Consider the following 12,220-nt stretch of genomic DNA (forward strand, 5'->3'; position numbering starts at 1 on the left):
AGGTTAGTAAAAAACCAGCAAAGTTGATCAGAATCATACCACTTCTAAGGGTTGAACCATGGATATTAAGTTAAGAAGGCAGATGACTCTGATACTTTTATAACCAATAGTTAGTGATTTAGGCTGTTATATGTTTATATTCTAGTTTTGATTTAAAACCCATACTTGCAATTGTTAGGAGGGTCAAGAAGCAATAGTGAATTAGTATATTTCTTTCTTTCTTGTTTTTAAGGAAACTTACTCAAAGCCATTACAAAAATTGGGACAAGGTAAGCATAAACACTTACTTTTCATCCTAATACATTTGTCTTTGGTGCTTGACAGCATTCACAATAGTTTTACAAATTCATGCATCCAGATAAGGCCTATTGCACACACACAAACACACACACACAATTTCTGATATATTAAATCAAACATAACTCACTTTCAACCAATCAGAATCAAGTATTTAGGACTTACATTTGACTTATGTTTGATATCAAATGTATCCTCTTATTTGTTTTAATGCAACAGGCCCCAGCTTGCACCTGTGATTAAAGTGTAGCAAGCAGAGGTGACTAGTCCCAACAGTGACATCATGAAGAAGGTGGGGGTACAGGGATAACGGGGTATGGGGGTTAGAGAGGTGTTGTCTGATACCTCTGGAGCCATTTCAATGATGACACTGCAATGACAGCCACCTGGTTGCAGCACTACTCAGGATTAAGGTTAAAAGGGGGATTCTGTCTCATAGTCTGGACTCAAAGGATGTATAATTTCCTTTCCTTTTTGTTCGAGAGGATCAGTCACAATTGTTAAATCTGTGAAACAAAGTTGTCAATATTTGTTCAAATGCTTATTTCTAAGATAGGACTTTGCCCACATGAAAAAATGCAATAAAGCAGGTTTTTATCAACCATATAGAAATGATCAGTGAAAACATTGTAAGCATATTTGAATAAAGAATAGGGATTTTCCATTTAAAATTCAAATAGATTACTTTACTCTCTGTAAGATCTCTGCCTGTGGTTAAACTTTCATTTGTTTTGGAATTACCTGAGAGTCATAACCAATTGCATCCAACAAATATCTAACATTCGAACTGACAATTACTAGTATGTTTATCATATAAAAGCAGACACTGAACAATTTCTTTGAATGTATCTATACACAAACAAAAGAGAAAAACAATTACGATGATGTGCATGATTCAGAACATACTGTTAGCACAAGAGCTGGTTGAAAGTGATACAATCTCACTCAGTCTCAGGTTTGGAAAGTCATCATCAATAGGTAAAACACTTCCTATTCTTTCCATCCTAAAAATAAGACACAATGCAATCTTTTGAAATAGGAAGGGGCATCTAAAATAGCTTGTTGAAGGCATTGTGCCATCAATAAATTGATTTTACATTCATCTGATGAAGACATAGACATGACTGTGCTTCAATGTCTATTCCTATGACCTCAAATTTGACAATCACTATAGTAACATTAGTGTATATTAGTGTGTGTTAATGGGGAAGGAAATAAAAAAAAAGTCAATCAGGCATTGTCAGGTGTTCCATAGGCAATATGGGACATGAGTGACTTTAGCCCTTAGTGTTTAATCTGTTTTGAAAGGATCTAAGTGCCTGGTATTAACCTTCCCATTGCATTGGAGAAGGTATGCTCCTGTCCCTTAAAATCCAGGGTGATGGGTGATTATCAGGAAGAACGTGTTAGATTCTCTTCATGTTCTGGGGACTGTTTCAGTCATGAAAAGTAACAAACAATCCCATAAAAGTCACTACTGATGTAAGATAATACCAATATTATAGAACAAGGAGATGCTGAGCTACCTGTGAGAGAGTGCGCATTGGTGCGGAGTTGCGAGTTCGGCTGGGCGGCGACCCAGGGGGCAGCAGCGGCTCTTTCCCGTCGCCTCCTCCTCCTCCACCACCTGGTCCTCCCCCACCTGGACCGGGACCGGTAGGACACCGTGGATCCGCGGATGCCTTGCCGTCCTGCTCGTGCTGGCTCCGGACATATTCCAAAGCATCTTCCATGGTCATGAGACCCTGTTTCACGCGAATCATCACCCATATTTGCTCGTCTGTGCTAAGCTCATAATACCTCGCCATTTTGGATTGATATGAGCTACTTCTCCTGTGGTCTGCAGCGGTTGGCAGGCGAGGTACGCTGTCCTCGTTTTCATCGGCGCTCCTGCTGTCTCCACGCTCGCGCTCCGCGCGCGACGGTGACTCAACCATCTCAACGTACGGAAGTTTGCAAGGGAAGAACCCAATCAGAAAAAGGTCACAAAGCGAAACACGTCAAGTCGAATTTTTCCCCCTTCCCTCGCCTGTGCCCATGTACGAAAAATTTCCCCCTATCCTATCACTGAAAGACGCTGGCCCCCAACTTATTCAACGGTAGCCGCAGAAGGCATTGTTCATTCCATAAGAACTCTTACGGTGGTGAGCACAGAATTGCCAAGTCTGTAACCTTCGATGCCACTTAAGATTACTTCAAGTTCATGACTGCGTGCAATTATTTATCGACCGATGAGAGTAACGAAATAACTTTCTCTAACCGTAATTGAGAACTTCTCCCAATATGAACCCCTCAATCCTTCGGACAAATTGATGCTTTACAAACTTTATTTGCATGTAGTTCAAACGTCTTCGAGTCATTCAAGCACCAAGTAAGCCATGCTTCATATGAATCCAAAGACGCGAATATGGATTAAAAAAAAAAAAAAAAAATGACGATTTTGATTCTCGATGTGGTGCGTGGTAACCAGGTTCGTCTTACTCACCAATTACAAGACGTACCCTTTCAATACAACCAGTGGGGTGGAAGAGACCTCCCTGAACAACTCTGCTGCGAGGTGCGATATTTACACTATATCCTCGGAGTTTTGCCAAACGTTCTTCATTAGTTCACTTGTATTAACTCCACTAGTTATCCGTATAGATATCGCAGTCAAACTCCTCGGAATGTAGCTTATCTCCTCGCAGAAGTACAAGGTGGGGAAAAGTTAATTTTAGAAGTTGAACAGAGTCGTCCAGTGTGTCTTGACTTTAATACTTCCAAAGCGCTCGCAGAAGGGAGTGTATATAGCCTATGCATTCATGGGTTCCTCCACTCTATCAAGGTCATGGCAGCGTCTTGAGGAGCTGTTGTATGGAGCTGGGAGCAGCATGTGCGACAAACTGAAAGCATGGGCACATCCGTAGGGAGACCGAGTTCAGTGTACGCCAGGGGTACATAATCTAATCAGAAAATTGATAAAACTTCCCGTGGCAGCTAGGCGAGAAGCCGTTTGGATAAGTCACTATCTGAAATTTATCCTACAAGCTCAGTGACGCATGGTGTTCAACATTCATGTGCTCTTTGTTTCACCAATAAGCGACGTGGTTTACTATCCTGCGCCTTGGCAATGCCAATAGAATGTGGCACTAACCAAGATCTTCGTACTATTAAGTCCATTTGGCGTGACTAACCTACACAGGCACCTTATTACACAATGAGCTGGTATTTCCTCCCACATACTTAGGCACATAATACTCACATATACACGCACACACACACACATACACACACATCCTTGCACCCCCTTTCGACCCTGAACAAGCCCTCCCGTAGTATAAGCCGTGAAGTGTTGAAGTTCTCACTTCTCATTTCCGGATCTGGCCTCATGTGTGACCGCTTATGCGTGCATAAAGCTAGACCAAGAATTGACCAATGCCCCCCCCCCCCCCCTTCCAGGTTGGGCATAATACACACACTTCTTTCGACAAAGGCCTGAAAATGCATAGAGTCTCAGAAGTGTTAAAAATGGAAATATGAAATAATAATTAATAGCAATGATTAAGAAAGCGATGAGTAATGATTGAAATGCAATGCATATTGTCTGTTTCGGTGGTCTCTCGCTCGTCCTCGATTCTTCTCTCTCATTTGACTTCAATATATCTCTGTACAATTTGTAAATATGTATGTATATATATAACTAAATATATATATATATATATATATATATATATATATATATATATATATATATAAGTCAAGAAATGAAATTCCTAATATGCATGTTTGCAAAGGAGGTCCTCTACCGCTTGAAGTTGGGCGTGACAAAAATAAACACGTGTACTATAATATTTCATGTCATATATAATATTCTCATCTGCCATCTCTCTCCTAAATATATTTGTGTTATATATATATATATATATATATATATCATAAATATCATGACAAAAGTTATTGCAATTCACATCAAGTTTGATGGAAAGGAGGCAAATTTCTTACTTCAATATCAGTGGAGACTTTGTGTGAACTTGGTGAAGGTGGTTGGGAGCCTCGAGGACAATGGTTATCATAATTTATTATCATAATCATCGTCTCAAGTAGCATATGCTACCCATATAACTCTTTCGTGAACCACAAAGAAATTCTATAACTTTCGTATCATTTCTTTTTTTCATCAGACTTTTGATAGAACCGCTGCTATTCTATGATTGTTTCATATTATTCTGTCAATGAAGCAAACTTGAACATAATATACTATTATTATGGAATCGCTTTTTTACATACTGAATTTTCAAATGCCCAGATTTGTTCCAATTACAACTGACATGTCTGAGTATACGAAACACGCCAAAACGAAACATTCTAGTGCAGTTTTACTGTAGTTAGAAAACTAAATTTTAACGAATAATAGGGACAATTTTGATGAAAAACCTTAATTAGAAATCTGTTTCTTACCTTTTTCACATTGCTTTGTACTGCATCTGATAACATGCTATTTTTATATATTTCGTACAACTTTATCTTTCTCTGTAGAAATATAAAGTGATATCTTCAAACTACTTTTAGCTCTCAATGTAAAAAACCTAACTTCAAGATTATTTTTCCCCACCTCAACATAATCAATAGCAAATACACACAATGTAAATAAAAAAAAAGAACTGTCAACGTAAGTAATAAAAAAAAAGCAGGGTACATTTTTATTTTAATGAAGATTCAAGAAGTGAAACATTTTGAGGATAAATAATTTGGGATGGAGAGGGGGCTACTGAAACGGGAAGCTTCAGTATATCGTGGGTCTCACCTGTTACAATACGCATACAAGAAGAAAAAGGGTCATCAAACTTGTAACTTAATTAATATATCGGCCAAATTGAGCATAGATATATCTGACATTGTTTAGTGGGTTAAATAAAGTGTACAAATCCAGCCGAGATGAGACTAACAGACAAAGTGGATACGAGATAGTATAGACAGTTTGAGGAAAATCGGAGAGTCGATTTAAAAGTTGTGAATTTTCTAAGTTTTGGTGCTGGATAAGCAGACTACTTCACTTCATGAGATAATTTTTGACAACGATATAAAGAAATTATATAATGCGAATTCTGCAAAGTTTAATTTTTCATGAAAGTGTAAATTCAGTCAACTTGTTACTGTTATGCTTAATGGTATAATGTAGATCCCCCTGCTTTCTGAAAGAGGTAAGTCCAGTGCTTTTTTCGTTATGGTAAAGAAACGTGAAAATCTGTTGAACTTTCTTTCTACTTTCTTTATTGTTGTCCATAATGACATCATAAAATGCAGTGGTCTCCTATCCAGCGATGACGCCACCGAAACTTTGGTAATCCATAACTTTTGAATCGATATTATATTACGATTTTCCTCAAACTTACAGCGATATATTTCACTATCAAATATTGCTGCTTTCTCTCATTCCACATTATATTTGGGCATTGTATGCTAGATTTAATAGGAAGGGGCTTCCCCCATTGCTTATGATTGGATGTTGGAGAGCATGATTACATTGTCGATGGATATAATATATAAATTGTACATATTACTACATGTGGTGTATGTGTGTGTGTGTGTGTGTGTGTGTGTGTGCGTGTGTGTGTGTGTGTGTGCGTGTGTGTGTAGAGCGAAAGGGTGGGGGGGGGGGGAGAGGAATTGGTGCAATGTGACTTAATGGGATAGAGTCCAAAGGTTAATAATGTCATTTGCATAATAATACAAACATCGACAAATTTTACAGTATACAAATAATGACTGCTGCTTGAGGGGCACAGTTAAAATAATGGCCCAAGGTGATGTCAAAACCATAACTATGCCCGAAGCGAAGCTGAGGGCATATTTAATATTTATGGTTTTCACATCACCGAGGGCCTATATAATTTTAACTGTGCCCCGAATATCATATGAATATGTCATTATTTGTTTTATATACCGAAAATATAGATTCCGAAATATAGATGCCGAAAATATAGATTCTAGTCTCTTTTACAGCACTTGTAATCAACGCTGATCGACATCGCGGCGGTCGTATCATTGGTGTGTACATACTTATGAGTGATCTATATGTGTACGGGGTTGCGACTGTTTCTAAACCTATTTACAGGGCACAGTTGATTCTATGCTCCGGGCACAGTAAATCATGATGTCATTTTGATCAAAAATGGGGCACTGCTATTTTCATGACTCCACTTTTAACCAATCAGATGAGAGGAATCTATATATGATGTATAGTAGACACTAACGTCTGTATGTGTAATGTCATTATGTTTCCATGTTCGAAAAACAGGCAGGGCAATGTGTAGGTGAGGAACTATTATCATTTTGCATCGATCTAAAGGCTGTGGGATAAAGGGCGCCCGATTTAAGGAAACGCCGTGTTATGTCATGATCAGTCTCAGTCAATGCCCCGACCCGGTGGCGACCCGGGGGGAGACCGTTTCCCGAAGTGATGAATGACCACGCACGGATGCACTGAAATACATTGTGGAGATATTGTCATAACAATCGCGCAGTGGCGATTCTTCCCTTAACCCCTTGACTTAATGTTTGGACAAACAATAACAACGAAACAAACAAAAATATAGGCTGGTTTCTTCTTTTTCACTTGGTGTTCGTAATAATACAGATCGAGCACACGATCATTTTGGAGAGTCACAGGATAGCTTTGTTAACATTTTAATAAGTAATCAAGAAAACAGATAAACAAACAGATTAAGAATGAATTCATATTTTTAAATGAAAGAAAGATATTATTCAGAGGGGTGAAGGCTCAGGTGTGAGTTTCTTAATTTGTCTCCCTAGATGGAGACAAATTGAAGAAACTGACACCTAAATACATATTTTTGTTTGTTTGTTTGTTTGTCTTCGCATGCTTATTTGTGTGTACACTTCGTGATGAAGAAAACTGTGATTTTCTTCATGAACAATGAGCCATGTTACCATGGAGATGACATGGAAATCTATAACCTGGAGCCCAGGAGATAGACATACGTTTTTTCCTCTTCAGCCCCTCCTCCTCCTTCTCATCCTCCTCCTCCTCCTCCTCCCCTCATAATACTCCTGCTATAACTTGTTCTTTTACAACAGCAACAACAACAATAATATTGATACAAGTAATAATGATAACAACAATGACAATAATAATGATAATAATAATAATAATAATAATAATAATTATTATTATTATTATAGTTCTTCCCGGCCAATTTCGCAGTTTTTTCAGTCCAATTCCTAATTGCTGCATTCAATTTAGCACAATTTAGCCTAGATGGCATGTTCGGTATTTCAATTTTATAATCTTTTCATTCAAATTCATTTTGGAGCATTCAAATTACCTTTAACATCATTCGAATCAGCACTTTTTCAGTTCAAATTCGTAAGACAAGCACCATTTCGAAAATCGTTCATTCAATTTAACATGATATAGTCACGTGATCACGTATACGCTGCGCTCGTTCATTCGAATTCATTCTTGGGCATCCAATTTCGCATTTACTGCAGTCAATTTAGCAGACACGTTTATGCTTTCATTCTTTTTTTTTTATTTTCATTCATCATAGGTATTGTTTGCAAGCATCATAACATTTCATATTTTCGTATTCATTATTTATTATGATATCTTCGCAACAGTAATTTCAAAATACAATGTATGTGTATCTGTTTAAAATGTTCGATAGCATTATTTCATTCACAGATACAATAATCTTAAGTTTGTTTTGACATTAATTGGGAGAAGGAGGTTTCAATTTACATCGTGATTATTTCTTTCATCTATAGGTTTCATTATTTTCATTTGGTGGGTGCTAATTGCGTTAATCATCATTAGGAATAAAGTTCTTGGATCAGCTCTATAGCCATCAATTTGTCAAGGTTATTACCCTCAAATGCTTCTATGATTCTTTCCCTGTCTTCTTGAGAGATACGCCTGTATCTAACTTGTGCTGCCATGACTGGACGTAAGAAAGTGAAGTGAATCTATGGTACTGGTGCATAGTCCTGATAACCCAGGGACGGATCCAGGGAGGACCGCAACCGGCGCACGCCCCCCCCCCCTTATTTTTTGTTGAAACAAAAGAAATAAGAAAAAAATGGGGGGAGGGGTGCGTGCGCCCCCCTTCAATTTTGTAAACACGCCCCCTCTTTACGGAATTCCTGGATCCGCCCCTGTAACCTGTATGAAAGAAGAGGGGCGTTACAGAACAACAAACTTGAGTTATTTATGGTCAAAGATACCTTTACTATATACTTAACAGTTTGTGGATGAAACAAAAATTCACATTTAAGTACGTATAAATCACGGTTCTCACCTTATCAAAATAGAAATAACATTACGCCAATTTGAATGAACATGTTTGGAATTTGACTGCCCATACGCGAAATTGAATGACAGAAATACAATTTTCCGCCAGTGCTGGCGAATTTGAATGACTGAAGAGCAAGTGCCAATTTGAATGCTCGTTTTACGAATTCGAAAGACACATGAGCGAATTTCATGATCGGAACGCTAAATTGAATGAACAAGTAGCAATTTTGAATGACAGAATGTGCAGTGACAAGGATTTTCGCTAAATTGAATGAACCTTTTATCAAATTTACTGACAAAAGTGCGAAATTGGCCTATCTTATTATTATTATTATTATTATTATTATTATTATTATTATTATTATGATGATGATGATAATAATAATAACAACAAGGAGAACAACAACAACTGCTACTACTACTTCTACTACTACTACTACTAATAATAATATTGTACATCATTTATCATGTATTTCGTTATTTTGTCGTATTGAAATGCGGTGTTACAGTAGGCATCCATGACTGTCGTTAGGCATCTAAACTGTGCTGCCCTACTTTGGCAAAAGGAAGCAAGTGACATACCATCCGAATTTGAGTTATTGATGTTTTCATAATTAACATAACGAGTTCTTCTTCCAGGCCAAATTTCATGCAGAAACACTCATCCTACTAAGAGATATGTTAGATAAGACATCATGATAGTCCATTGACGTCAGTGTAAATGACAGACACATTTTGCTCTTTTACGAGAAATGTCACTTTTTTCACTTGCTTCCTTTTGCCAAAGTAGGGAGTGTGGCTCTATAAGCACAGCCACTTAAAACGCACAGAAAGATTTAAAAAAAAAAATGATAGAAAGAAAAATGATACGTCAAATATCACTCTTGTCAAAATTTCGAGTTTCACTTAAACATGAGCATTAACATGTTCTGTACGGACGAGGATATTTTACGCGGCTAATTGATTTTGTTAAAACGCCAATAAGGCCCATGTATCATTTTTAATTTCTCACGTATGGAGCTAGTACAACACAACCTGGTCCCCTGCAAGCAGTTTTTTAAGTCTCACAAGCTGAATCGCATGAGACGAAAAATGATACAGATGAGACAACAGAGCATGCAAAAGATTCTGTCAGCTTTTGGTAGGATATGTTGCTCCCTTGGTTGAGAACCGCTTATGGTCATTGATTATTTTGTAGAATAAGCAATATCTATTCGCATTATGATCTATTCCATTATTTCGAGTAGCATATATCCCTGTCGGCGGTGGGCACGACTTCACATTCACCACACGTTTTCAATGCGTCATTTCGTTAAAAATGCGATGCCTCAAAAGTAATACATAAGAGTTGATAACGAAAGACGAGCATGGTTATATAACTAAATAGGTCAACATTATACAGAATGAAACAACAACAACAACAACAACAACAACAACAACAACAACAACAACAACAACAACAACAACAACAACAACAACAACAACCGTCCAATCCCAAAAGGAGCAAAGAACAAACGTGCTGACTACTCAACGATAAGACAATTACAACAATATCATACTGTTATCACGTCATCAGTAGTCAGTCTAGTCAAACTTGAATCCGCAGAAAGTGTAAAGAGTTGTATCGCTGGTGATTTTTAAGAAAATGATGAATAATTTCGATGCGCAAATGTTACCTGCCTGCGTATGGCTATAGTGCCAACTTTCTTGCCCCAAATAGTCGGTTCAGGAAATGTCACTCGCGAAGCCATTGGTGGCGATTATTTAGCGCACTAATCCTGTAATATCCTGACACCCCCGGTGAAGATGTTTGTATATTACCAGAGGATTCCGGAGCGATCAAAATTCATCAGCCTCAGATGTGTAAGACGAGATAATGTTCTTTCTTTTGATATCAGCAGGATTAGTGATTGCACTGAAAAGTACAAGCATGCTATATATATATATATATATATATATATATATATATATATATATATATATATATATATAAGAAGAAGTCTGGACTACGCCACTTGTAGATCCAACAAGGTTTTTATTCACAAAATTTTTGGCCCGCCTCGGGCCTTCGTCAGTGTATAACGAATGGCATACTCGAAACTTCCTGTATATATACAAATACATAGAAAGTCAGAAAGAAATATATGTACAATTATACGTAAGACACATACAGAGAAAGAGAGAGAGGGGGAGGGTGAGGTAAAACAAAATAGAGAAGTGACCGAAAGCTAAAAGGACCAAGCAGGATAGTAAGATGGATAACTTGATTTGGACAGCACTGCAGACGTGGAAAAAAGCTACTCATACACACAAGCAATGTATAAAGATGGGCATTCCCTTGATAAGAGTAGAAATGATGATCGTTTTTCAAAGCGAAGAGATGTATGAGAGGCTACAACGAGATTGATTTTAGATCAGCAAGACAGACAGCACTAGATATTATAGTCACCTTCTATGTTAATGAAGTGTGAGGACAGAATGTCGATTATATGACCATTGAAATGTCGTTTCAAGACCAAAATGCATGATTATACTTTAGCCCATTTATGTCCAAATTCGTAACTGTGGTATTTATAATGGTACATGCTTGTCAAAGAGTTATATAGTAATGGGTTGCTGGTTTTACTTCATTCTTTCGTAATGAATATACCAGTCTACACAACTAAGCATGTAGTGTAATCAAATGAAATACCACTTAATACTATCGATTGCGTCGTGGTCTTACTTTGTATAGTGAACTTAAACAAGGTGCAAGAATAACATAGAAAATGCATTATACTATAGTAACATTTAGTAACATTATGGTATTTATGGCTCAAAATATGACGTCCTGATATTCGAGATTACGGTTATCTTTGACTTGAAAAATCATAAGTCAAATATAAAGAATTTGACTCCCTGCAATGAACTTCGTATCGCCTTCTTCACAATAGACGTAGAGGGTGCTCTGGAGTGTATCTGTCAACATGCTATTTCCCCCTCTCCATTACAAACCGAAGTTTGACTAATATACTCAATATTGAAGATGGATGAGGAAATTTTCTAGAGATAACAGCTTCATGCTGAAACATCGGACGCTCCGACCGTGGATGACCCAGTTGTTGTTGTGCTTTTCTGCCCGTTTGTTTCTTCGTAAACTTGATGTCTAAATGAACGACGTTTTTCATCTCTCGTTTGTATTTCTCTGTGTTTGTTCAGTTTTGTCTGTTTTTCTACCTCTCTGTTTGCAAATTATTGTGTGTTTATCTGATTTGTGTAAAGTAATGTGTGTGTGCTGGTGTTTTATGCAAGTTACTTGACATTGTAACCGTTTTTATTGCAGCGGATCCTCGTTTCAACACACCCTAACATTTTCTATCACAGCGAACTGAAAAGTCAGATGTCTAGAAAACACAACTGAACAAACCAAACCGACGAACAGCAACGACAAAAAAAAAAAAAAAAAAAAAAAAAAAAAATCAAGTTGTCTGTTTTTCCTTTCTTTGTGGCAGTATAGCTATATGACGGTAGGAGATTATTTCTTTCCAATTCATTTTGTTTTGATATAATCCACATCTACACGACTACTTGGGTTGGAGTCTATATGGAACCACTGAAACATGATGGAATCAGTAATGAAGTTTCTACACT

General features: G+C 37.4%; 1 protein-coding gene across 1 annotated transcript in view; it reads right to left on the reverse strand.

The window, feature by feature from the left end:
- Positions 1-3,122: 3,122 nt before the first annotated feature.
- LOC140232800 (sodium-dependent noradrenaline transporter-like) overlaps positions 3,123-12,220 on the reverse strand; it is a 66,127-nt gene continuing 57,029 nt past the window's right edge. The window contains exon 15 of the mRNA XM_072312917.1: positions 3,123-3,179. Within this exon, the coding sequence (XP_072169018.1) occupies positions 3,123-3,179 (57 nt within the window). The remainder of the gene's footprint in view (positions 3,180-12,220) is intronic.

The sequence above is a fragment of the Diadema setosum genome, chromosome 9 (genome assembly GCF_964275005.1).
Source record: "Diadema setosum chromosome 9, eeDiaSeto1, whole genome shotgun sequence".
In the NCBI taxonomy this organism is placed as follows: domain Eukaryota; kingdom Metazoa; phylum Echinodermata; class Echinoidea; order Diadematoida; family Diadematidae; genus Diadema; species Diadema setosum.